The sequence below is a fragment of the Rhinopithecus bieti genome, unplaced genomic scaffold, assembly GCF_001698545.2.
Source record: "Rhinopithecus bieti isolate Rb0 unplaced genomic scaffold, ASM169854v2 scaffold_22452, whole genome shotgun sequence".
Classification (NCBI taxonomy): domain Eukaryota; kingdom Metazoa; phylum Chordata; class Mammalia; order Primates; family Cercopithecidae; genus Rhinopithecus; species Rhinopithecus bieti.
Window position 1 is genome coordinate 2,765 of NW_016810444.1, and position 27,821 is coordinate 30,585.

At 40.3% G+C, this 27,821-nt stretch overlaps 1 protein-coding gene across 3 annotated transcripts; it reads right to left on the reverse strand.

Annotated features, from left to right (window-relative positions):
* Positions 1–9,053: 9,053 nt before the first annotated feature.
* OLR1 (oxidized low density lipoprotein receptor 1) lies at positions 9,054–27,481 on the reverse strand. Of its 3 annotated transcripts, XM_017892027.1 has the most exons (7): positions 27,335–27,481; positions 22,982–23,070; positions 20,017–20,118; positions 17,675–17,920; positions 11,541–11,680; positions 11,102–11,217; positions 9,054–10,744 (listed from the first exon to the last, which is right to left on the reverse strand). In XM_017892027.1, the coding sequence occupies exons 2-7, from the start codon at positions 23,055–23,057 to the stop codon at positions 10,603–10,605; spliced, it is 822 nt and encodes a 273-aa protein (XP_017747516.1). In that variant the 5' UTR covers positions 23,058–23,070; positions 27,335–27,481; the 3' UTR covers positions 9,054–10,602. The 3 variants fall into 3 exon arrangements, with proteins under 3 accessions (XP_017747516.1, XP_017747517.1, XP_017747518.1); XM_017892028.1 differs by lacking the exons at positions 22,982–23,070; positions 27,335–27,481 and adding an exon at positions 22,520–22,606; XM_017892029.1 differs by lacking the exons at positions 20,017–20,118; positions 22,982–23,070; positions 27,335–27,481 and adding an exon at positions 18,520–18,597.
* Between the last annotated feature and the right edge of the window lie 340 nt (positions 27,482–27,821).

A 27,821-nucleotide genomic window follows, 5' to 3' on the forward strand; every position in this document is an offset into this window, starting at 1 on the left:
GACATCCTTATCTTGTTTCAGTTTTCAAGGGAAATTTTTCCAGCTTTCGCCCATTCAATATAATGTTGTCTGTGGGATTGTCATAGACGATGCTTATTATTTTGAGGTTATCTTTCTTCAATGCCTAGTTTTTTGAGGTTTTTCTTCTTTAACCATAAGAAGAGGTTGGATTTTATTGAAAGGTTTTTCCATGTCTATTGAGATGATCATATGATTTTTATTTTAAATTCTGTTTATGTGGTGAGTCCCATATATTGATTTGCATATGTCAAACCAACCTTGAATCCTAGATATAGCCTACTTCATTGTGGTTAATTAACTTTTTTTTGTATTATTAATTTTTATTCTTTTTAGAGACCTGTCTGGCTATGTTGCCCAGGCTGGTCTCGAGCTCCTGAGCTCAAGCAACACTCCTGCTTCAGACTCCGAGAGTGCTGGAATTACAGGCATGAGCCACTGCACCCAACTGATTGTGGTGAATTAACTTTTTGATGTGCTACTGGATTTGGTTTGCTGGTGTTTTGCTGAGGATTTTTGCATCTACGTTTATTGAGGATGTTGGCCTCAAGTTTTCTTTTTCTGTTGTGTCCGAATCTTCATAGAATGAATTAGGGAGGAGCCCCTTCCTCAATTTTTTTGTAATAATTTCAGTAGAATTGATACTACTTCTTCTTTGTCCATCTGCTATAACTCAGCTGTGAAGCCATCTGGTTGAGGAGTGTTATTGGTTGGTGGATTTTTTATTATTGTTTCAATTTTGGAATTTGTTACTGGTCTGTTCAGGTTTTTGCTTTCTTCCTGGTTCAATCTTGGGAAGGTACATGTTTCCAGGAATTTATCCATTTCCTCTAGATTTTTAATTGGCTTAGAGGTTTTCATAATGGTCTCTTAGGATCCTTTGTATTTCTGAGGAATTGGTTGTAATGTCATCTTTGCAATTTCTGATTGTGCTTATTCAGATCTTCTCTTTTCTTTTTTTTATCAACCTACCTTATGGCCTATCAATCATTATTATTCGTTCAAAGAACCAGCTCCTGGTTTCATTGGTCTTTCATATGGTGTTTTGCAACTCAATTTCATTCAGTTCCTCTTTTATTGTATTTTTATTTTTATTTTTTTTATTTTTTATTTTTTTGAGACGGAGTCTCGCTCTGTCGCCCGGGCTGGAGTGCAGTGGCCGGATCTCCGCTCACTGCAAACTCTGCCTCCCAGGTTCACGCCATTCTCCTGCCTCAGCCTCCCGAGTAGCTGGGACTACAGGCGCCTGCCACCTCGCCCGGCTAGCTTTTGTATTTTTTAGTAGAGACGGGGTTTCACCGTGTTAGCCAGGATGGTCTCGATCTCCTGACCTCGTGATCCGCCCGTCTCGGCCTCCCAAAGTGCTGGGATTACAGGCTTGAGCCACCGCGCCCGGCCTGTATTTTTATTTTATTTCATTTTTTGAGACAGAGTCCCACTGTGTCACCCAGGCTGGAGTGCAGTGGCACGATCTCAGCTCACTGCAACCTCCACCTCCTGGGTTCAAGAGATTCTAATGCTTCAGCCTCCCAAGTAGCTGGGATTACAGGCACGCATCACCAAACCAGAATGATTTTTTTTTTTTTTTTTTTTTTTTTTGAGACAGAATCTCGTTCTGTTGCCCAGGCTGGAGTGCAGTGGCAACGATCTCGGCTCACTGCAACCTCTACCTCCTGGGTTCAAGTGATTCTCCTGCCTCAGCCTCCTGACTAGCTGGGACCACAGGCACACAGCACCACACTCAGCTAATTTTTGTATTTTTTAGTAGAGACAGGGTTTCACCATATTGGCTAGGCTGGTTGTAAACTCCTGACCTGAAGTGATCCACCCACCTTGACCTCCCAAAGTGCTGTGATTGTAGGCATGAGCCAGTGCGCCTGGCCTAGAGTTAGTGTTGATATGTGACATTGATCCTGTCATCATGTTCTCAGCTGATGACTTTGTAGTTTCTATTGCATAGTTGCTTTATGTTATTGGTGGGCTATGTGGTTAAATGTATTTTTGTGATAGCAGGTATCATTCTTTCATTTCCATCTTTAGCACTCCTATAAAGACGTCTTGTAAAGCTAGTCTAGTGGTAACAAATTCCCTCAGCATTTGCTTGTCTGAGATTTTTATTTCCCCTTCACCTGTCAAGCTTAGTTTATCAGGACATAAATTTTTTGGTTGGAATTGCTTTTCTTTAAGAGCACTGAAAATAGGCCCCAATCTCTCCTGGCTTGTAAAGTTTTTGCTTAGAGGTCTGCTCCTAGCCTGATGGTTCTCCTTTCGTAAGTGACCTGACCCTTCTCTCTAGATGCCTTTACATTTTTTCTTTTGCATTGACCTTGATGAATCTGATAACTATGTGCCTTGGGAATGCCTGTTGCATCTAGTATCTCATGGGGGATATCTGCACTTTTTTTTTTTTGAGATGGAGTTTCGCTCTTGTTGCCTGGGCTGGAGTGCAATGGCAGGATCTTGGCTCACTGCAACCTCTGCTTCCTAGGTTCAAGCAGTTCTCCTACCTCAGCCTCCCAAGTAGCTGGGATTACAGGCATGCACCACCACGCCCAGCTAATTTTTATATTTTTAGTAGAGATGGGGTTTGCCATGTTGGCCAGGCTGGTCTTGAGCTCCTAACCTCAAGTGATCCTCCCGCCTTGACTTCCAAGGTGCTGGGATTCAGGCATGAGCCACCATGCCAGGCCCTGTGTTTCTTAAATGTTTGTGTTAACATCTCTAGTGAGAGTGGAGAGATTGTCATGGATCATATCCTCAAATTCATTTTCCAAATAGCTTACTCTCTCTCCTCTCTTAAGAATACCAATGAGTTATAGATTTGGTCTCTTTATATAATTCCATATTTCTATTGTCCATTTGTAAAAATTCTTTATTTTTGTCTGACTGAGGTAATTCAAAGAACCAGTCTTCAAATTTCTTCACAGCTTGGTCTATTCTGCTATTAATGCTTCCAAATGTATTATGAAATTCTTGTAGTAAATTTGTTAATTCCAGAAGTTCAGTATGGTTCTTTCTTAAAAAGTTTTTTTTTTTTTTTTTTCAGGCTGGGTGTAGTGGTTCACGCCTGTAATTCCAGCACTTTGGAAGGTCAAGGCAGGTGGATTGCTTGAGGTCAGGAGTTCAAGACCAGCCTGGCCAACATGGCGAAACTCTGTCTCTACCAAAAAATACAAGCAATTAACCAGGCATGGTGACGTTCGCCTGTAATCCTAGCTACTTGGGAGGCTGAGGCAGGAGAATCTCTTTAACCTGGAAGGTGTAGGTCGTAGTGAGCTGAGATCATGCCACTGTACTCCAGCCTGAGTGACAGAGTGAGACTCCAGCTCAAAAACAAAAAAAAAACAAAAAAAAAAAAAAAAAAAAAGTTTTTTTTATCTTTCAGCTCTTGGATCATTTTACTGGATTCCTTGGATTGGGTTTCAACAGCCTCCTGAGTCTCAGTGAGCTTCCTTACCAACCCGATTCTAATTTCTGTGTCTGTCATTTCACTGGGGTTAAGAGCCATTGCTGGGGAGCTAATGTGCTCATTTGGAGGTAAGGGGACACTCTTACTTTTTAATTGGTAAAATTCTTTCTCATCTGAGAGGGCTGGTATTCCTTTAACTGTGGTGCAAGTTGAATCTAGTCATTTACTTCATTTATGAGTGCTGTCAGAGGGCCAAGGCTCTGTACAAAATCTTTGGGCTGGATTCTTGCCCTTGGTTTCCCAGGCCAATATTTAATATATTGCCAGAATATTTTTGGTGTAATTTGGGCTATCATCCAGCAGATGGAGCATAAAGTCACGGCCAGCGTTGCGGGTCTTTTTTACGTTTCAGCGAGTTCGCAGCAATGTCCCGTGGTGTGGCCCAGCAAGGGGAGCTGACCCCACCAGGTCAGCTCTTAAGCCTTGGGAGAGTCCCTTCCAGTCACTATCGTCGTGCCTGCATTTCCTTTGTTAGGTTGTCTGGGCTGGGCAGCTCCCTCAGGCGGAGACCTATGGCTGGCAGACCTTTCTTCCGCGCCTGTCCCTAACCTGGGCGTATCACTTCCTCGGTTTTCTGAGACTCGCGCCCGCTGGAGTGCAGGCCATGAATCTGGGTTCTGCACTGCGGAGCTGCAGGCCGCAGCCCAGGGCTTTGGCCCCTGCCAGCACATCGGCCATCCTGCCACCCCAGGTTCGAGCACGGGCTGCGACGGGGGATTAGAAGTGCTCCCAAGCCGCTGGGAAAGAATTCCTCAAGCATGTCGGCCTGCAAAGCACCCAGGATGGGCAGTGGAGGCTGCACCGTTCACACGCTCCTAGAGCGGCCAGGCAGAGGACTTGAGAGGGGCTGGAGGGCAGGAGGTCCTGGGGAACAGAAGTGCCCCAGTCCCAAGGGAAAGTTGACCCTGATTTTCTCTTTGCACAGCAGTCAGTGGGGTTAGAGTTATTCGGAAGAAGACGGGGAGCCTTGGGGGATGGGTGTGTATGGCCACGTTCCACTGGAACTGTCCCCACCGCAAAACAAACAAACAACAAAACACCGGGCTCTATGCAGGCTGGAGTTCTGCCTCTGCCTGCTTGTAGGGCGTATCTCTATGCCAGTTCAAATGTTTATGGGGAGTGTAGGATCTCTTGTGGCTGGGATCCTAGAGGTCCACAGCAAGAGTGGGCTGCCTTGCCAAGGGTTGTTCAGGGCCAGGAACTGGTCCTGGTGTTCCAGAACCTGAACAGGGTTCCCAGTCTCCCTTTCTGTCACCGGGAGTGGTGCTTCCTGGCTGCGTCTATTTGGCCATCTTGTCTCTGTTGACCAAATAGCTTTTTTGAGAAGAAAAATGAAATTGATAAATCTCTAGCTAAGCCCATTAGTTGAAAACAGAAAACATACAATTAACACTGTCAGGAAGGAAGTGGCAATACTAAAGATTATACAGATATTAAAATAATTTTTTAAAATAGTAGGCCAATAAATTAAACAACTTAGATGAAGATCATAAATTCCTTGAAAGAAAGTAATCACTAAAGCTCATCGAGGAAGGAATCCTTTGAACAGCTCAACGTCTAAAGAGACTGAATCTGGCCAGGTGCGGTGGTTCACGCCTGTAATCCCAGCACTTTGGGAGGCTGAGGCGGGCGGATCACAAGGTCAGGAGTTCGAGACCAGCCTGGCCAGCATGGTGAAACCCCATCTTTACTAAAATACAAAAATTAGACGGACATGGTGGCTCACGCCTGTAATCCCAGCTAGTCGGGGGGCTGAGGCAGGAAAATCGCTTGAACTCAGGAGGCGGAGGTTGCAGTGAGCTGAGATGGTGCCACTGCACTGCAGCCTGGGCAACAAAGCAAATCTTGGTCTCGAAAAAAAAAAAGAAAAAAAGAAACTGAATCTGTAGTTAAAAACCTTACAACAAAGAAAACCGTATGCCCAGATGACTTCAGGGGTAAATTGTATCAAACATTTAATGAAGAAATAGTACTAACTCTAAACCAAATCTTCCAGAAAAATTGACATTGAGAAATATCTATCTGATATTCAAACAAGGCAAAGCCATAAAAAGAAAAGAAAACTACGTTTAAAAATACTAGCCACAGCTGGGCACGGTGGCTCACACCTGTAATACCAGCACTTTGGGGGCCTAGGCGGGCAGATCACCTGAGGTCAGGAGTTCGAGACCAGCCTGGCCAACATGGTGAAACCCCATCTCTACTAAAAATGCAAAAATTTGCTGGGTGTAGTGGCAGGCACCTGTAATCCCAGCTACTCAGGAGGCTGAGGTAGGAGAATCGTTTGAACCTGGGAGGCAGAGGTTGCAATGAGCCAAGATTGTGCCATTGCACTCCAGCCTGGGTGACAGAGCAAGACTCCACCCCCCAAAAAAAAAATAAATAAATAACTGGCCAGGCAAAGTGGGTCACACTTGTAATCCCAGCACTTTGAGAGGCTGAGGAGGATCACTTGAACCCAGGATTTCAAGGCCAGCCAGGGCAACATAGGAAGAGCCTGTCTCTCTCTCTCTAATTAAAATAATTAACTGGGGATGATGGTGCATGCCTGTGGTCACTGTTGTCCCAGCTACTTTGGAGGCTGAGGCAGGAGGATCACTTCAGCCTGGGAGGTCAAAGCTTCAGTGACCTATGGTCATGCCACTGCAGTCCAGCCTGGGCAACAGAGTAAGACTCTACCTCTAAAAGACCAAAACAAAATGAACCAAAACAAAAAACCCATAAATATAGTTGCAAACATTCTAAGCCAAATTTTAACAGAAATAACCGATAATATAATGCACATAACAGATATAATCCATTAATATAATGCAATCCTAAATTGTTTTAACCTTATATAATTAATGAGTGTAATTCACATTAAAAGACTAGAAATTTTAACAAAAAAAGACTAGAATTTTTTTAAATAAAAATGTATATATAATCCTCTCAATAGATGTAGAAAAATATTAGACAAAATTAACACCTATTCCTGATCAATCCTCTAAGAATGCAAGGAATAAAAGGGAACTTCCTAAAACTGATTAAGGACGTCTATGAAACATATACAGTTTACACCGTACTTAGTGGTGCAATACTGAATGATCTCTTCTCAGGATCAAGTTCAAAATAAGGATATTGTTCTGACTACTTTTATTTCGCATTGAACGGGAGGTTCAGGCAAGGAAAAGAAATAAAAGCATTGGAAAGGAAAAATAAAAGTGCTTCTGCTGGCACACAGCATGATTATTTACATAGAAAATCTGATGAAGTCTACAAAAAAAGTTACTAGAAGAAAGAAATAAGTTTATCAAGGTTTCGGAATATAAGGTTAATATTTAAAAGTCTATTATATTTCTCCATACTAGCAACAAACATTTGGAAATTAAAATTACCAATGATAATTTCCATGTACAGTAGCATCAAAACTATGAAATATATATGGTAAGCTAACAAAATATGTATAATCTGTAAGAGAAAACTGCAAAACATTGCTCAGGGAAATTTTAAAATACCTAAATAAATGGAGAGACATACTCTATTCAAGAGTCAGAAAAATCAATATTTTTAAGGTTTCAATTCAGCCCAAATTGACTTGTAGCTTCAATGTAATCACAATCAGAATTCCAAAAGAGTTTTGTAGAAATGAATAAGCCAATTCAAAAATCAATACGGAAAAGATAGTGACATAGCTCAGCCAAAGTAACTTTGAAAAACAAAATTAAATTTGAAGGACTGTCACTGCATGATTTTAAGATTTATTATAGGCCAGGCGTGGTGGCTCAAGCCTGTAATCCCAGCGCTTTGGGAGAACAAGACGGGCGGATCACGAGATCAGGATATCAAGACCATCCTGGCTAACACGGTGAAACCCCGTCTCTATTAAAAAATACGAAAACTTAGCCGGGCGTGGTGGCGGGCGCCTGTAGTCCCAGCTACTCGGGAGGCTGAGGCAAGAGAATGGCATGAACCCGGAAGGCAGAGCTTGCAGTGAGCCGAGATCGCTCCACTGCACTCTAGCCTGGGCGACAGAGCGAGATTCCGTCTCCGTCTCAAAAAAAAAAAAAAAAAAAAAAAAAAAAAAATTTTTTAAAAAAATAAATTTTTAAAAAAAATGGGGGGGGGGGGAAAAAAAAAAAAAAAAAAAAAGATCTATTATAAAACTATAGTGTTCAAAATAATGTGGTGGTGGTGTAAAATACACAAATATAAAATACAACAATGAACTAAAATAGAGAGTTTAGAAATAATCCCACGCATATACAGACAAGCGATTGGTGAGAAAGTGCAAAAGCAATTCAGTAAAGAAAAAGTCTTTTCAACAAACGTAACTCACAGTTAACCCCAAAGAAATCATAGACCTCAATGTAAAACCTGAAACTATAAAATGTCTAGGAAAAAAAAAAAAGGAGAAAATGTTTGTGACCTTGAGTTGGGGAATGAGTTCTTACAAATGGCAGCAGAAATATAAAAATGGACTTCATTAAAATAAAAAAAAACTTCCGTTTTATGAGTATATCATTCAAAGAATGAAAAGACAGGTTGGGCAGTGGCTCATGCCTGTAATCCTAGCACTTTGGGAGGCCAAGACGGGCAAATCACTCTTGAGGTCAGGAGTTCAAAACCAGCCTGGCCAACATGGTGAAACCCCATCTCTACTAAAAATACAAAAAAATTAGCCAGGCATGGTGGCGGGCACCTGTAATCCCAGCTACTTGGGAGGCTGAGGCAGGAGACTCACTTGAATCGGAGGTGGAGGTTGCAGTGAGCTGGGATTGCGCCACTCCAGCCTGGGCAACAGTGAGACTCCATCTCAAAAAAAAAAAGAAAGAAAAGAAAAGACAGGAAAACATTTCAAGATGCATGTCTGATAAAAGGTTTTATCCCGAATATATAGAACTCTCAAACTCAACAGTAAGTAAGAAAATAAACTAAGTAAAATTCTCAAAAGATTTGTAGAGTTGCTTTACCAAAGTTACCTAATACAGATGGTAAATAAGTTTCTAAAAATTTGCCTGGGCCGGTGGCTCACACCTGTAATCCCAGCACTTTGAGAGGCTGAGGTGGGAGGATCACTTGAGGTCAGGAGTTTGAGACCAGCCTGGCCAACATGGTAAAACCCCATCTCTGCTAAAAATACAAAAATTAGCTGGGAGTGATAGTGGGCGCCTGTAATCCCAGCTACTTGGGAGGCTGAGGCAGGAGAATTGCTTGAACCCAGGAGGCGGAGGTTGCAATGAGCTGAGATTGCACCACTGAACTCCAGCCCGGGCAACAAGATCGAAACTCTGTTTCAAAAACAAACAAACAAACAGAAATTTGTAGGACATACAAATTAAAACTATGCGGATATACCATTAAATATCTATTGGAATCATTAAAACTATAAGACGAACTATATCAAATTCTAGCATGGATGAGGTGGAACTGGAGCACTCATACACTGCTGGTAGGAATGTAAAATGGTACAACTTTGGAAAACAGTTTGGCAGTTTCCTAAATAGTTAATCATACACTTACTGTGTGATGCAAACATTATACTCCTAAGTATTTACCCAATACAAAAGAAATCCTATGTTCATACAGACTTGTACACAAATGTTCACAGCAGCTTTATTTGTAATATCCCAAAACTAAAACAACCCAAATGTCATCAACAAGTAAATGGGTAAACGAATTGTGGTATATCCATACAAGGGAATATTCAACAAATATTTAAAAGAATGAATTCATACGAGCAGCAAGATGGAGACATATGAATCTCAAAATAATTATGCAAAGTGAAAGAAGCCAGACAAAAAAAGGCATACTATATGATTCCATTCACATAAAACGCTATAAAATGTAGAATGAAAGCTCATTGGTGGTTTTCTGGGGAGGAGTCAGTGGGAGGGGCATTGTGACACTTTGAGGGATGATGGATATGTTAACTGTGGTATGCATGTTCTCCACAAGGTGTGAAAACTTATCAAATTGTACACTTTAAATATGTTCAGTTTACTTTACGTTAATTATATCTCAATAAAGCTTTTGACAAAAGCAAACATCTCGTACCTTCGTAAGGATTATACAGCTCTTAAAAAACAAAACAAAAAGATTCCTGCTAGATTATGTGCACCAAAATAAAAAGATTTCCTTTAAAGAAGAATAGGCTGTGAAGAATGGGTGTAAAGGAAATAGAAGCCTAAAAATAGAAGATCTATTTCTAATTCCATCTGTTTCTATTCAGCACTATTTGCATACCTGGCTCAGTTTGTTCTAGATTGAGTGTCTTCATTTTTTTCGTTTTATATGCTTCGGAATTACAGCATAGCAAAACAGAGTTGAGAAGAGGTCATCTACAAAGGGTGTGTTCTTTAGTGAAAGAAATTCTATTCTTACCTCTGGGCCACACATCCCATGATTCTAACAAGAACTGTTGTGAAGGGTTAGAGCTGTTAGTCTGTTCTCTGGTAGAAAAAAGATGAAGAAATAATAACTGATTCAGGAAGTGGTAATAGGTTGTGGATTAGCTCACAGAAAACACCACTCATTTACTAAGTACTTTCTTGGACTCCCCACTTGTCCCAAAATGTGTGTGTGTCTGTCTGTCTGTCTGTAAATGGTAGAGTCTGGAGATGGACCACAGTTTAAAAACCAAGGAGTGGTATCTTTTACAGTTAGGAACATGAGTTTCTTCATTTCGGGATGGCTTCTGTCCTTCTTGGTTTCTTCATGTGCACTTTTTCCCAGATGTGTTTCACCTTTTTGCTCTCTGCCTGCACTTGAGTAAGTTCTCCATGTTCTGTCTTTTATGCAATTTTAGGAGGGTGAGGGGAAGGTGATAATGAGGTAAAGAAGACTCAGTGCAGAGGATTTTCAAGCTTCAAGAGGAGTCAAATTTTAAGATAAAAAGGGGAAAATGGACGTCAGGCTGGCAGGGAAGCTTGGGACAAGCTAGGTCAAATAATACAGATAGCTAGAATCAAAAATGTTGACATAAAGGTGCCAGGCACCTGCAGCCCCAGTTTCTGTGAAGGAGCCAGCTAAATGACAGTTCTCTGAGCTCTCATGCTTTGCACCCAAATGACAAAGAATAGCTTAAATTCCAGGATAAAACTCAAAGTCTTTTTTCTTTTCTTCCAGAGCCTTCAAATTCACTGTGCTCTTAGGTTTGCCTTCTTCTGACATATACTGAAGGCAGCTAAAATGCAGTTTTCCGCATAAACAGCTCCTCGTTGTATATATGCACATGTACCTGAAGGGTATGTCTGGGAAACAGCACCTCGGATTCTAAATCTGCAGGCAGGAAAACAAAACAAAACAAAAAAGAAAAACAAAACAAAACAAAACAACAACAACAAAATACTTAGGTTTACTGCCACCTTGTTTCAGAAACTTAGCTTTTGAAACTTTTTGTCTTAAAGCCTCCAATCAGTAATAAACGTGGGAAGGAAAACTCAAGAAAAGGTCTGAATGGTTAATGAGTAAATCTTTTTGTGAAAGAGCTAAGGAAGGAGACTTTGAGAAATTTCCCCCAAGCTTCTCTCTGGCAAGAAGAGAGCATTGGTGGAATGCAGGCAGTGACTTCACTAGCAGATTCAGCAAAGAATAGGAAACTGACAAGAGAGGCATCAAAAAGAATGGGAAACTTACAAGTGGGGCATCAAAGGAGAACCGTCCTCCCAGAGCCATGGATAGCTGGGGTTTCTCCGAGACAGCCCCATCCAGAATGGGAAACTGGAATAGGAAATTGCTTGCTGGATGAAGTCCTGTGGGGAGTAATGTTTCTGAGTTTGTGGAATCCACGTGGTGGTTTTAGAATCTGAAAGTCAGTTAGTGTTAGATCCACCAAACTAAAGAACCAAAAGGGATCTCTGATATCCCCTTGATTGTTTTATGCAGACAGTTACTGAAGCCTAGAGATACTACAGAGACTGTCAGTCCAAGGTCATGCACAAAATTGGAGATCAGATTAAGCTAAAAAAACAGACATTTTGGCTCTCAAACAAGAATTCCTGCAGTGACAGTCTAAACCAGATTCATTTCCCTGTCAACCAATACTTCAGCCCAGCAAATACCCATAAACACTCACCAGATCAGCTGTACTATTAATTTTCAGCAACTGGGCATCCAAAGACAAGCACTTCTCTTGGCTCTTTTCCCAGTTAAATGAGCCCGAGGAAAATAGGTAACAGTTTTCTTCATGCCAGATCCAGTCTTGCGGACAAGGAGCTGGGAAGGGTAGTATATCTACTCAGTCAGTTATGTTTGTGTAAAAGCAGTTCTGCAGTTCTTAAATCAATTATCCCCTCAGTCCTCTCAGGTGCATACTATTTATTTTTGTTTTTGTATATTTAATAGAGATGGAGTTTCACCACGTAGGCCAGGCCTCCCAAAGTACAGGAATTATAGTCGTGAGACACCGCGCCCTGCCCAAACTACTTCTTAAGTAAAATTTTACCCAGGTTCTTCAAATACCTAAATAGCCCCAGAGTCCTTATTTCTCCATTTTTTGAAAAAAAAAAAGAAAAGGAAAGAAAGAAAGCATACTGATTTTAGCAACCTAAATGTACTTCCCATTTAGCATTTTCACTTCCCCTGATGAAAAGCAAGTTAAGCCAGCATGTAATTTTAGAAACTGTGTTTGAAACAAAGAAAGTGAGGGTTGGGGAAATAGATATTTAATAGTCATTCTGCTATTTTTAAAAAGTAATGCTATGGATTTTAAAACTTTATATCTTTGAATAATGAATTTAGGCTTAAATACTATGTGCCTTGCTTTTAGGCATGTGTGCTCTAATACAGTAGCCATATGTGATTTTTGAGTACTAGAAATATAGCTAGTTTGCATTTCTTAAAAAAAAAATTTTTAATTGAAACAAGGTCTTGCTATGTTGCCCAGGCTGGTCTTGAACTCCTGGCCTCAAGCAATCCTCTTGCTTCAGTTTCCCAAAGTGCTGGAATTATAGGCATGACCCACCACACCCAGCTAGTTTGCATTAAGATGTACTATAAGTGTAAAACACACAAATGATTTTGAAAACTTAGTTTGAAAAAAAAAAAGAATGTAAAAAAGCCCATTAAAATTTTTATACTGATTAGTATTGAAATAATATTTCAAATATCTTGGATTAAACAAAATGTGTTTCTAAAATTAATTTTATCTGCTTCTTTTCATTTTATGTGGCTACTAGAAATTTTAATGATATATATGTAGCACATACTATATTTCTTTTGTACAGAGTTGTTGCATAGTATATTAATATAAAGCGAGGATCTCAATTTAAATAAGATTTTAGAAAATAAGGAGATTTTCAGTAGCAAAATTCACAGGGAATCCACCAAACCAAAATATACTAATGTCTACATGTTTATGGATGCTTTCAGGAACCCCCAAGTCATCACTATCATGACCATCATCATCATCATCATCATCATCTCTTCCATCTCCTCAAGGGGAAACAAAGTACTCTGGCCTACACTACAACCAAAAGGTGAAAAATTAAAATCTTTGAGAAAGGCAGCATTTTAATTTCATTCGCACTGTGGCGTAAGACCACTAAATAAGAGTAGGCTTTATCAGAGAGGAGGAAGTAGGAGGAACTGAAAACAAAAGAAAAAAGTGAATGAGAAAGAGCATACAAAACACTAAGTTGGTTTTCACCAAACTGATGTTTATAAAAGAAAAGAGATCAAGCTGAAAGCAGTGAATGCAAGCTTCTTACTTCTTAGTTTGCCTAACCCCATCATATTACGTAAATATAAAATATGTGCGTTTTGGCTGGGGTAGTGGCTCATGCCTATAATCCCACCATTTTGGGAGGCTGAGGTGGGTGGATCGCTTGAGGCCAGGAGTTCCAGAGCAGCCTGTGCAACATGGTGAAACCCCATTTCTACAAAAAACACAAAAATTCACCGGGCATGGTGGTGTGCGCCTGTCGTCTCAGCTACTCGGGAGACTGAGGTGGAAGGATCACTTGAACCTATGAAGCAGAGGTTGCAGTGAGCTGAGCTCATGCCACTGCACTCTAACCTGGGTGACAGAGCAAGACTCTGTCTCAAAAAAATATATTTAGATATATATATAAGTTTTTGTGGACTAAAAAGACAGTCTGGGCAAGTTTTCCAAGTTATGACAAAGTAAGAAGGACACGTTACAAAATGTAGTGTTTAAACTAACTGCGTGTATGTGTGTGTGTGTGCACAAAAATAAACATAGTAAGTGATATTTGTATTTGTTCTATAATTTTTTTTTTTTTTTTTTTTTTTTTTTTTTTTTTTTTTTTTTTTTTTTTTTTTTGTTGCGGAGTCTCGCTCTGTCACCCAGGCTGGAGTGCAGTGGCCAGATCTCAGCTCACTGCAAGCTCCGCCTCCCGGGTTTACGCCATTCTCCTGCCTCAGCCTCCTGAGTAGCTGGGACTACAGGCTCCCGCCACCTCGCCCGGCTAGTTTTTTGTATTTTTTAGTAGAGACGAGGTTTCACCGTGTTAGCCAGGATGGTCTCGATCTCCTGACCTCGTGATCCGCCCCGTCTCGGCCTCCAAAGTGCTGGGATACAGGCTTGAGCCCACGCGCCCGGCCCATAGTATCTCTTTGAGATAGGTTCCAGTCATTTTCTTCATTTGACAAATAGAAGAGAATCTGGACCTAGACAACGTAACTCTAGAGTCTGGGTGTTTCACCATTTATAACATACTACCTTTCAAACTTCTAAGTTAGAACCATTTGAGGAAATGTTTCTCAGTGACACTCTCGAGACATTTTGATACAGAATCTTGAGGTAAATCTGTAATCTGCCACTTTTAACAATCTATTTACATATAGTAAAGTTTGAGAATCACCACACATTCCATTGCTAAATGTAAAGTCTATTCCTGCAAAGGCCCTGCATCTCACTAGCTTGTTGGCCTAAAGCAAACATGTAATAACCTCTCAGTATCTCTCCCCACTCATATATACATTGAAGACCACAGATTTTTAGTAAAAAAAAGATAAAACTTGCCTCAAACTGGGAAGACCTGGCTTTTTTTTTTTCTTAATGTGGGATTTTAGTATTACTTTTTAAAGACTTCTCAAAGCTCTTTGATGGACCAGGCATGGTGGCGCACGCCTGTAATCCCAGCACTTTGGGAGGCCGAAGTGGGTGGATCACGAGGTCAGGGGTTCGAGACCAGCCTGACTAACATGGTGAAACCCCATCTCTACTAAAATACAAAATTAGCTTGGCATGGTGGCGGGCACCTGTAATCCCAGCTACTCGGGAGGCTGAGGCTGGAGAATTGCTTGAACCCAGGAGGCGGAGGTTGCAGTGAGCCGAGATCGCGCCACTGCACTCCAGCCTGGGCAAAAGAGCAAGACTCCATCTAAAAAAAAAACAGCCTTTTTAATGAAAGGCAGAAGTTTATTTGGTATCTCTACTAACTAGCCTTTATCTGACAACTGTCAAGGAATGGAACACGTTACTTGGTATATCTGCCAGCATCAGACATATCACTTATTGTTTTTCATTAGTTGTTCATCCAGGGCATCTCTGGGAGATAGTTCTGATGGTCCTGTTATAGGTTTAATCTCATACAACTGATAAAGACAAAATTCTCTTAGGCTTTGCCTGTGACATAAATCATTGGTTAGTATGTGGTTATGTCCGCTTTTATAAACATTCCTATCCTTAATAGATAAACCTTCTCCCTTTAAGCCTTCTTGAAGGTGGTATATTCATTTCCTTGCAAGCTCCAACTTTAAAGAGATTAAATATGTTTGACACTTGCTAAAAATTAGTTTGTCTAAAAATTTCTGTTAACTTTGAAAATGTAAATGACCTCTAAATAGTGAAGGGATTAATAAACTGCAAAACATCACACAAAATTACTTTTTATTATCATTTCACTTTATCCGGGTCTCAGTGTTTCACCTATCAAGGAAAAGCTTAGGTACCTGTGAACTGTTATTATATACTCTTTATTCAAAGAAATTATGTGGTTGAGATTAAGTAAATTGTGCAAGCAAGAAGCCAGAGAGATCTCTGTTTATTAGAGGAAGTTGTTTACTAATCCTGACAGTAGGGCACTAATTTATGCACCTCCAAGGAAATAAAGTACCTCTGAATGACTCTATCTCACACCTTTTCACTCTCCCTATGCCTAAAACCATATGCCTGATTTAATGACAGACTGCGCAGAAAGACCAAATAATACAGTAGCTTCTGTAACAATATCAGAGTTCACATCATAGTCTTCTTATAGATGCTACTATTTCTGCCTGCCTCTGGATTCTGAGTCCCTTTAGACAACTAAAATTCACTCATTTTTTCTTATATAAATAGAGTTCTTGGACTCCTCAGATTTTTGTCTAATCTGAAGTATCTGCGTAAGGCTTGCAAGCCAGTCTGCCTCCATTGGCTCTATTTAAATTGATGGGCCGGGCACAGTGGCTCACACCTGTAATCCCAGCACTTTGGGAGGCCGAGGCAGGCGGATCACCTGAGGTCAGGAGTTTAAAACCAGCCTGGCCAACATGGTGAAATACCATCTGTACTAAAAGTACAAAAATTAGCCAAGGGTGGTTGCGGGTGCCTGTAATCCCAACTACTCGGGAAACTGAGACAGGAGAATCACTTGAACCCGGGAGGTGGAGGTTGCAGTGAGCCGAGATTGTGCCACCGCCCTCCAACCTGGGGGACAGAGTGAGACTCCATCTTAAAAAAGAAAAAAAAAAAAAAAAGGCCGGGCGTGGTGATGGGTGCCGGTAATCCCAGCTGCTTAGGAATCTGAGACACGAGAATTGCTTGAACCCCTGGAGGCGGAGGTGTCAGTGAGCTGAGATCAGGCCACTGCACTCCAGCCTGGGCGACAGAGCAAGACTCCATCTCCAAAAATTGAAATAAAATAAAATAAGTTGATGTAGTACACTTTAAGAAACAATGCCATAGAATGAGCTAATGTAGAGTTAGGGGTAGACAGTTGCAAGGACAAAAAGACCCCAAAGAAAAAGAAACACAATGACTAAAATGCATTGGAATGGAAAGAAATAAGGATCTATGGAAAGGGGTGGAGGTGGCAGAATTCTTAAAGAAAAATCTCAAAACTGCTACTCAGGAGGCTGAGGCAAGAGAATCGCTTGAACCTGGGAGGTGGAGGTTGCCTTGAGCTGAGATCACACCACTGCATTCCAGCCTGGGTGTGACACAGCAATCCTGTCTCAAAAAATAAAAAATAAATAAAAAATAAAAGGAAGAAAGACAAATCTCAAAACTAAAATTTTAAAAGGAAGAGGCTCTTATAAAGAAGGAAAACTTAAACCCACCAAAAGCTATGCTTAATTAAATCAGATTTCTCAAGGATTTGACATAGCATAGGGTTGTTATGATAAAAAATTTAGAACTTCTTGCCAGGCACAGTGGGTCACACCCATAATCCCAGCATTTTGGGAGGCTGAGGCAGGCGGATGACTTGAGGCCAGGAGTTTGAGACCAGCCTGTTCAATATGGGAAAACCCTGTGTCTACTAAAAGTACAAAAATTAGTTGGGTGTGGTGGTTCATGCTTGTCATCCCAGCACTTCAGGAGGCTGAGGCAGGAGAATCGCTTGAACCCAAGAGACAATGCCACTGCTTTCCAGCCTGAATGACAGAGCAAGACTCCGTTTAAAATTTTAAAAAATAATATAATAAAATTTAAAAAATTAAAAATTGACCGAGTGTGGTGGTTCATACCTGTAATCCTAGCATTTTGGGAGGCTGAGGTGGGTGAATCACCTGAGGTCAGGAGTTCGAGACCAGCCTAGCCAACGTGGTGAAACCCCATCTCTACTAAAAATACAAAAATTAGCTGGGCGTGGTGGCGGGCCCCTGTAGTCCCAACTCCTTGGGAGGCTGAGGCAGGAGAATCGCTTGAACCCAGGGGGTAGAAGTTGCAGTGAGCAGAGATTACACCACTGCACTCCAGCCTGGCCAAAAGAGCAAAACTCCATCGAAAGAAAGAAAGAAAGAAAGAAAGAAAGAAAGAAAGAAAGAAAGAAAGAAAGAAAGAAAGAAAGAAAGAAAGAAAGAAAGAGAAAGAAAGAAAGAAGAAAAGAAAAGAAATTGAGAACTTCTTATATAGAACATTACAAATGAATAATGATATGCATAACCATAGACCAATTTTGAGCCCAGAATTGTTTCCAAAAAACAGTTATGATTGCACAGAAAGCTTCCACTATGTCTCCTGACCCACTCTTCTCCCAATACCTGAACAATTTGCTACTCTCTTCAGTGTTTCTTGGAGATTCAGATTCTGGTGGTGAAGTTCCATTTGCTCTTTGGATTTCTCATTCAGCTTCCAAGCAAGGGTTTCTATCATTTCCTTGAGTTCGTTTTGTGACTCCTGTGAAGCTTCTTCTGCTTGTTGCCGGGCTGAGATCTGTCCCTCCAGTTTATTTTTCTGGTGAGTTAGGTTTGCTTGCTGTTGCTTTAGGAGGTGAGACACCTGGGACACTGAATCACAGTTGCGTTAAGACTGCAGTTCTAATCCAAATAAAAATCCCTCCAGGGACTTTTTGAGGAAATCAAAACAGAATTAAATCTATTTTGAAAATAAATAAGCTGCTGAAAAATGACCCACACTTACTCAGAAATTACAGATTGGGAGGTTCATGAATATTCCTGCAGTACTTTGTTTAATGTCAGGAACATTGCAACCACTTGTAATTTTTTAAAAAATTACCAAGATTTTGGCCAGGCACAGTGGCTCAGGTCTGTAATCCCAGAACTTAGGGAAGTCAAGGCAGGCAGATCATGAGGTCAAGAGATCGAGACCATCCTGGCCAACTTGGTAAAACCCCATCTCTACTAAAAATACAAAAGAAATTAGCTGGGGGTGGTGGCACGCGCCGGTAGTCCCAACTACTCAGGAGGCTGAGGCAGGGGAATCACAGTGCCGCTGCACTCCACCCTGGTGACAGAGGGAGACTCCGTCTAAAGAAAAAAAAAACCCAAGATTTTTTTTTATTGAGTTACAAATTAAAAGTAATCACAAGATAACCAGTACAGCGTTAGAATAAATAAAATAAGGAAAACCTAAAATAGACACCCACCAGACTCAGCGACCATTAGTAGGAATTGTCATTAGTGATTTACTCTATTTATGTCTTAATTCCTCTGCTATATCTCCTCCCATTCTGTCTAGTCTTCCAGACTTCCTAATTTTAAGAACTGTGACATACACCCCTTTTTTGAGACAGCCACACACACTGTGTCACAAGAGTCCCCAAAGCATTTTTTCTTTTCTCTTCTTTTTTTTTCCCCCTTGGCCACAGTACATTTTAGGAAGGGTGAAGATAAAGTGAAGGTTGTGAAATCAAGCAGGCAATAACATGTTAAGGGTCAAATGTCTCAGTTCCTGAATTTTGATGGTGCAATACAAAGCAGACCGCTTGGTTTGAAGGCAGCTTTGATCCTGTTATAAGGTGATCAAAGGCTCAGAAGATTTTTCTGACCACCACCACTGAGTCAAGGGCACTTCTCCTAGTCACTAGGAAAGGCCCTAAGTATTCACAAATTTAAAATAAAATAGTTTGTGAACTTGAACAGCAGTTAAGAAGCAAATAGCACTTCAGTGGCCATAATAACCTGGATCCTGGGTAGCCTAAACAACTCAGATCTACAACCTAAATTCACAGGCAGGTCAGGTGAATGTTGGGCACCATTTTGTTTCCTTCTTGGCCACTCCGGACCTTCTTTTCACTTCTTTTTTTTTTTCTAAATATCTTCTCTTTTCTAAATGCTCTTATTATAAATGTGAAACATATTTTATTTTAAATGTTTTATTTATTAAGATTGTGTTTCTGGTTCTTAACATTAAAATGGTATTTAACTATCTCTATCAAAACTCCGCAAGCTAAATAAAATTTCTTTTACTTTTGGGCCTCTCAGATGATCTCAGAGATTAGTAACTTTAAGTTATTATCTTATCCATCATTCTAGAATTTAAACAGGCTCTATCCGTGAGGTTTTTTTGTTGTTGTTTGTTTGTTTGTTTTGAAATGGAGTCTCGCTCTGTTGCCCAGGCTGGAGTACAATGGTGTGATCTCAGCTCACTGCAATTTCCACCTCCCCGGTTCAAGCGATTCTCCTGCTTCAGCCTCCTAAGTAGCTGGGATTAGAGGCTTGTGCCACCACACTCAGGTAATTTTTGTATTTTTAGTATGGATGGGGTTTCGCCATGTTGGCCAGGCTGGTCTTGAACTCCTGACCTCTGGTAATCCACCCACCTTGGCCTCCCAAAGTGCTGGGATTACAAGCATGAGCCATTGTACCCGGCCTATCCATGAAGTTATGAAAACAAAACAAAACAAAACAAACAAATAAAAAAATGCCTACCAATTGTAATTTTTATTTCATGGCTCTATCCATTTGAAGGTGAACAATATACCCATTTATTTTCACGGTCACTCTAAAAACATTTTGCCTAAAATGAATCTACGTCAAGGCTGTTGGTAGTTGTTATGAAAAGAACTTATAAACCATATTTATTAACTTCATTTCCGACACCCCGACCCCAATAAACATCAGTTCCTTATTTTAGCACTTACATTGCATGCCCAGCACCATAATGGTCACTACTAATCCCAGGCAGAGGACTGCTAGAGTCACAGCAACCAGACACCACCATGGAGAATAAAGAAACTGAAGGCCTAGAGTGACAGAGGATAGAATCAGAAAGACAAAAAAGAGGGAACAAGTAAGCGAACCATTCTTTGGAACCTGTCTGTACTTGGTGATTTACTCTGTTTATGTTTTAGTAAATAGACATAAATAGTTTGCATTCCATACCACTAGTCCTCCAAATGGCTCTGCAAATAATTCATCATACACATTTAGGAATGGAAAATAGGGAGAGTTAAGGAATTTAAGTGATTTACCCATGGTCACACAGCCAATAAATTCAGAGCCAGGATTCAATACCAGATATTTGAATCTAAATATATGATTCTAAAGCTTACACTTTATCTACTTTCCCCACAATTACTCCTCAAGAAACTCACAGTCCAGCTTGACTGAATCAACTTCATCCACAGTGCAGAGAGCCTGAAGTTTTTAATATAGAACACGTGTACACATGTGCATGCACACACACACTCAGTGTGTTTTATAAGTAACATAAACAAATGTTAGACATAAAGCAAACAAGCTTTCTTCAGTTAATCAACTGAGACTACCTCAAATAACTTTACGAATAATTTTATGCCATTTAATTATGAGTCAACTCATAATTACAACTTGGAACTGGGGTTATTAATCAAAGAAAAGTAGGGATGAAACCTTGATATTAATTTAGCTTATATTAACAGCATATCCTACACTCACACCAAGTGTAGGCTTGATTTTACAAGAGAAATATTCACCATTTTGAAAAAAACATATCACATAGCTCACAGGTGTACGAATATCCAATTATGTGCTCCACCACTAAAAAAAAACAACACAGATATTACTGCCTTTGTAGGAACACATCCCATACAATGTATTTGGTTTCCTCACCTTGGGAGATAAACAAATAAGGTACTTATATCATTATCCTCTGTATGCAAATAAGGAGACTGAAAGGTTTATTGACTTGCTTAAGAACACACAAATGCTAAAACCCAAAAATAAGTCTTTAGTCTAATTGTCAGTAGCTACATGACTTGAAATATTATAATAATATAATTTCCAATGTGAATGTATAATGATCCAAGTCAAGCAGTAGTCAGAGATATTCAAAGTTCTCATATGTCAAAGGTACTGTGTTAGACTCCACAAATGATAACAAGAAGATAGAAACTTGACAGGGATAAATATGGTTCATCCTCTGATTCAATACTTATTGGCTTCTAGAGTGTGTGTGACAAGCTAGCAGAGAAGTTGTAGAAGATAGCTGTGTCTCTTCCAAATAATTGCCTAGTTCTAGCCTCAGGGGCAAATACCTCTATGTAAATCTTTCAACCAGTCTTTCAACTCTCTGGTCACCATTCATTCCACACTATAGAGCATCAGATACTCTTATCACTTTCTTTTTTTGGGGGGAGGGTGGAACCTTGCTGTGTTGCCCAGGCTGGAGTGCCATGGCACGATCTCGGCTCACTGCAACCTCCGCCTCCCGGGTTCAAGTGATTCTCCTGCTTCAGCCTCCTGAGTAGCTGGGATTGCAGGTGTGCACCACCACGCCAGGTTAATTTTTGTATTTTTAGTAGAGACGAGGTTTCACCATGCTGGTCTCGAACTCCTGACCTCATGATCCGCCCACCTCAGCCTCCCAAAGTGTTGGGATTACAGGCGTGAGCCACTGTGCCTGGCTTCATCACTCTTAAATAATGAAAACCTGAATTTTAGAGGAAAAGAAAATCACAGGACTCTGTGAAGGAAGGTACGTGTTCCCTTTTTCTATAGATTCCCTTTTGACCTGTGTCCTTGGTAGGCAGAAATCATGAATCCAACTGCTGCCCCTACTAGTGATTTTCTAATCAGAAACCAATCCAATTCTTTGCAGTAGGTACCCGATCTAACCAAGATTCTGAAAGAAGAATCAATCTCATGATTATTGTAAATTCAGGCCCTCAATATTTACTACACAAATAATGAGTGAGTAAAGAAACAAATGACTATTGTTCACTTCTGGTTTTACCTATCAATGCCAGCACTGTTTTTATAGCAATTTAGTTCATTAGCTCAAATGTTAAATCACTCCAGGCTCACATTTATGTTCTCTATTGAGAGAAATTTCTGGTTTGTTTTTGGAAATATAATTTGGAATTCCTTTATTCAAATTTCTGACAATACTTTTCTGTCTTTCTCTCCTTATATTCTGTTCATTTCCCTCAGAATGGATATAGAATAAAAGGCAACTTACCCAGATTGTCTGTGGAACTGGGATTATGAATTAATTTATACCTATGCAATTTAATTTACTGTATGTGTCAAACAGAACTTATAGTTTTTCAAAGCAGTAGTACACACCAAAATGTAACTTATGCTAAACTATACTGAATATCATTTACTTTGCCTACATAATTCATGAGGAACTTCAGGTTTTTGTAGTGCCTGAAGGACACTTACAGAAATTATCATTATATACACCAGAAAAATTTGGTTCCCGAGTCCTCCGATGTATTGACTTCTGGATAAATGGGAGTTTGTGGTATAGTCCTAGCTCTACCACTTATTAGCTCCATAAAACTGGATGATGTTGTCAGCCCTCCTGATGCCCAGTTAGCTCTCTGTAAAAGGGAGAGAGTAATAGTGCCAATCTCAAAATGTTGTGAAGATCCTGAGAAATAATACACTTAAAGTGAATAGCATATAGAATAACCTGTAGTAAATACTCAGTATAAATTGTTATAAATAAGTTGTCATCATCATCATCATTACAGCCTTCTTGTTTTTCTTTTAAGTAAATGGTATTAATTCTCTTTTCCCATACTTAGGTGTTTAGCTTTCTAATCCCATATTTCGGTGAATTTACATTTTGGGGCTAACACTGGGATTCTTTCCCTGTACACATTTTCCCATCCCTAGTACCTTTAGCTTTTTTTCCATTTGACTTCTCATCAGGCTGGTCCTTCATAGTGTGGATCTTTAGGTCATCAAAAGTCATTTCCAAATTCAAGCTAAGAATGAGAGAGTGAAGCAGTCACGAACTTCAACAAACTAAAAATATGTGAGCTTCTGCTGAAGTATTTAAATAGCTACTGTTATCTAATAGAAGAATGACTCAATCATTGGTAGGAGGAAGGAGAGGCTTTGCTTCATATTGGGAAGTTTGCTGACGCAAATTCTTGAGTTATGTGTATTGCAGGTGGAGAAAGTGGCGATTCTGAAGGTGTTTCAGGATATTTCGCTAAGCAATTTATGAAAGGGAGAACTATTTTTCATGAGCATTAGAGGAGAGATATTGTACCCACTCTTCAGATACAGAAACTGAAATTCAAAGAGAGTAAGTCCCACCACATTTGTGAAAAATGTGCTAGAATTTTGGGTCAAAATATTTTATTGCAATGCTTGTTTGCTAATTTCACTTAGCAGACTGTTTCTATATGGTGTCTTTTAGAAATCACATGTATTCTCTTTTAATTTTCACTGTTTTATTTGGCGATAGATCTAAGAATTTTGGGGTGAATCACATATGGTTCCTGTTTCCAGCAATGGTGTCCTGGGTAATTTTAGAATTTATCTGGGGCTACTATTTCATATAGTGCCAGTGTAACATAGCAGCAGAGAGCGCTTTGAAACCATAAAGAGCTAGTTTCAGTACTTTCCTTTAGTCTGCAGTCCTGGAAAATCTTAATACTTTGAATCTATGTCTTTGTCTGGAAATTAAGGATAATGTCTACCTGATAACGATGCTATAGGAATTGAAATGACATGCTGGGTAAAATGATAAGCTTTTCACACTACATTTGTGAAAATGTCGCATTGCTATAGGAATTCAAATGACGAGCTGGGTAAAAATGACAAACTTTGTACTTGGAGCGTAATAAGAGCCCAATAGATAATAGCTATTTGTATAGTACTAATATTCAGCACAGTTGAATTACCCATCAAATAATATATTTCAGTAAAATCCGTGATTGACTCTCACATGTCACAAAGACTGTCACATGAGAGACCCGCAAGTATGTCTATATGTATTTACTGATAGAATACTTATCTATTTTCCCTTGACAACCTCCTCACTAGATATATGTCTATTGGAGATGTCTTCTGAAGTATTTATAAGCAAAATGATATGATATCCGGCATTTACTTTAAATTGCTCCAGGAAAAAAAAAGTGAAAAGAAAAGGATAGACAAAGGAAGAATGGAAATAAAATAAATAAATAAAACATATAAGAAACTGTTAGGAAAAATTACCAATATTGACAGCCTAATGAGGATTCCATTTCTCTCCTCCTCCCTGTTTCCTGTATTCCTTTCATTATGTGCAGAGTATTTAAGACCAAATTGAAAAAGTTGGCCAGGCGCAGTGGCTCATGCCTGTAATCCCACCACTTTGAGAGGCCGAGGAGGGTGGATCACTTGAGGTCAGGATTTCGAGACCAGCCTGGCCAACATGGTAAAACCCTGTCACCACTAAAAATACAAAAGTTAGCTGGGCCTGGTTGCAAGCCTGTAATCCCAGCTACTTGGGAGGTGGAGGTTGCAGTAAGCTGAGACTATGCCACTGTACTCCAGCCTGGGCAACAGAGTGAGACTCCATTAAAAAAAAAAAAAGAATTAAAAAACACTGAAACGATATCACACTGGAAAGGGCATATTATCATTTCTATACTGACTCAGTTATTTTGGATGCCATGAATATTATAGAACATAAAGTGTTTACCATTTTAACCATTTTTAGGTGTACTGTTCAGTGGCATTAAGTACATTTACTTTGTTGTGCAGCCATCACCACCATCCATCTCCAGAACTTTCCATCTTCCCCAACTGAAACTCTGTACCCCACAAGCAATAACTCCTGTGATGGTGAATTGAATTTTATGTGTCTTTTTTTCTTTTTGAGATGGAGTTTACCCCCTTGTTACCCAGGCTGGATTGCAATGGCATGATCTTGGCTCACTGCAACCTCCGCCTCCTGGGTTCAAGCAATTCTCCTGCCTCAGCCTCCTAAGTAGCTGGGATTACAGGCATCCGCCACCACTCCCGGCTAATTGTTTTGTGCTTTCAGCAGAGACAGTGTTTCACCATGTTGGCCAGGCTGGTCTTGAACTCCTGTCCTGAAGTGATCCACCCGCCTCAGCCTCCCAAAGTGCTGGGATTACAAGCGTGAGCCACCGTGTTGCCCTTATGTGTCTTCTTGACTGGGCCATGGGGTTCCCAGACAGGATGCTTTTAAATGAGGTTAACATATTAATCAGCAGGGGAAAGCCGATTTCACTGCATAATGTGGGTGGGCCTCATCCAAAAGTTGAAGGCCTAAAAGACAAAATAACTTCTAACCTTCTCCCAAATAAGAAAGAATTCTCCAGCCATCTATGGACTGGAATTAAGCCATCAACTCTCCCAGTTCTCCACTTGCCAGCCGAGTCTGGCAGCCCACACTCCAGATTTTAACTTACCAGACTCTATAATCATAAAAGTCAATTCCTTTTAATAAATCTATTTCTATGTATGTACACATCCTATTGATCCTCTTTCTCTGCACAGACCTAATACAAATCCCAATTCCTTTCTCCTTTCTTGGGAACCACCATTCCATTTTTTTGTTTCTGTAAATTGGTTTATTTTAGGCACCTCATACTGGTGGAATCATACAATATTTGTCCTTCTGTATCTAACTTATTTTATTTAGCACTGTTTCTTTAACAATTATCAATGTGGTAGCATGTGCCAGAATTTTGTTCCTTTTTGAGTCTGTATAATATTCCTTTGTATATATAAACCACATTCTACATTTTATTTATCCATTGATGGACGTTTGGGTTTATCCTCTTTTTAAAGATCAGTGGGATAGTTTCTACAGTCCTTGTGAGGCAGATAACTGGACAGATTTGAAATTTTTTTTTTTTTTTAAGACGGAGTCTCCCTCTGTCTCCCAGGCTGGAGTGCAGTGGTGCGATCTCGGCTCACTGCAAGCTCAGCCTGCCGGGTTCAGGCCATTCTCCTGCCTCAGCCTCCCGAGTAGCTGGGACTACAGGCGCCTGCCACCACGCCCGGCTAATTTTGTTGTGTATTTTTTAGTAGAGACGGGGTTTCACAGTGTTAGCCAGGATGGTCTCCATCTCCTGACCTCGTGATCCGCCCATCTAGGCCTCCCAAAATGCTGGGATTACAGGCGTGAGCCACCACACCCGGCCAGATTTGAAAAATTTAAGGGGGCTCTCATTATTCCTGCCTCCTGGTGTTCATGATCTTGTGTAATCCTTCGCCTTGAGTGTGAGTGAGACCTATGACTTGGAGTGTAGCAGAAGTGCGGGAATGTGTGTGATCATCTACATGTGCTTATATAAGGTATAGTGACTATTATGCTATAGTCACGCTCCCTCTCCTATTTCCATCTTTATCTCTCTGTCTAGATTTTTAAAAGCAAGCTTAAATGGATCCTGCAGCCATGGAGAAATAAATTCTGCCTGAGAGAGCTTACAAGTGAATCTTCCCAGGCTCACCTGGGAATGCATGATGAGAGCGCAGCCCAGCAACCACCGTGATTGCAGCCTTGTGAGATATCAAGCAGAGGACCCAACTAAGTTGTGCCCACACTTCTGATGCACAGATACTTTGAAATAATAAAAGTATGTTGTTTTACATTGCTGCTCACATAATTTGTGGCGATGTGTTACACAGCATATAAACCTAAAACATTCTACGATAAACTGAATCCTTCTGTCTTAACTTTTTTAACTCTAATCTTTTTACGGATTTCAGTGCCTTTGAGGCTGTCACTCAGTCCCTGTGCTGTGATCGTGGCTCATTAGATGGAAATACTTCCCAAGGGATCTCCCAAGCGTTGCAAAGATGAAACTTCTTCTGCTATATTATTTATTTTTGAAGTCAGGGCTGCGGCCCTGCCCACTGACTTATAGTTTGAGGTTGATACCTCAGAGTAGTAATAGTCCTGGTCTCTATTTTATTGAGGCACAGAGAGGAAAGATATCCATAGTTGGCCACCTGACTTACGCAAAGTCAAAAGGAGAATGATCAACGGAACCAGAAGTAAGCGATTTTTTTGGCTACACTTGTTACACCAGTTGTATAACTATTCCCTGAGGCATAGGTGTAAAAGTCTATGTACATGCACCGTCTGCTGGTTCCACTCCAAGTCCTTAACTACCTGGTTATAAGCTAATGATTCACAAGCTTAATGGAACTGCACAAGATTGTATAGGATTGTAATGAGACCATTTCCCTCTACCCCAGCTACCTGCCCTTCTGTACCTGTCCAATGTGTGCTTTGTTCAGTCTTGTTGCCTGAATTATCTTTCTTCTTTCATCATTCCCTATATGGAGGCTTGGTTAGGGACAGGATTCAGAGTTAAAGATGCCCCAAGGCGTAGTCTCATTCATTAGGATAAAACAAACTTTTATTTTCCAGGGACTAATCTGGTGAGAAAAAAAAAAACGGTTAATAATAATTCTAAGAAAGGAAAGTCACAAGGTCATTAACAGAACCCATTTTGTTCAAACCTGTTTGGAAGCTGGAGGGCAAAAAGATGATGGCAATCACGTGTTAGAAAAGTGCAATGCGAGCGGGGAGTCATGTTAACCAGGAAACCTGTTTAGGCAGGTGAAGGCTGGCATGGTTGGGAGAAGAAGTGGCCAGACTAGCAAGGAAAAATATTCAAGAATTAGAATATCAGGAAACTAAAATGTGGTCTGGAGAGGGAATGGTATAAAAATATACAAGAGAAGCATAAAGGACAGT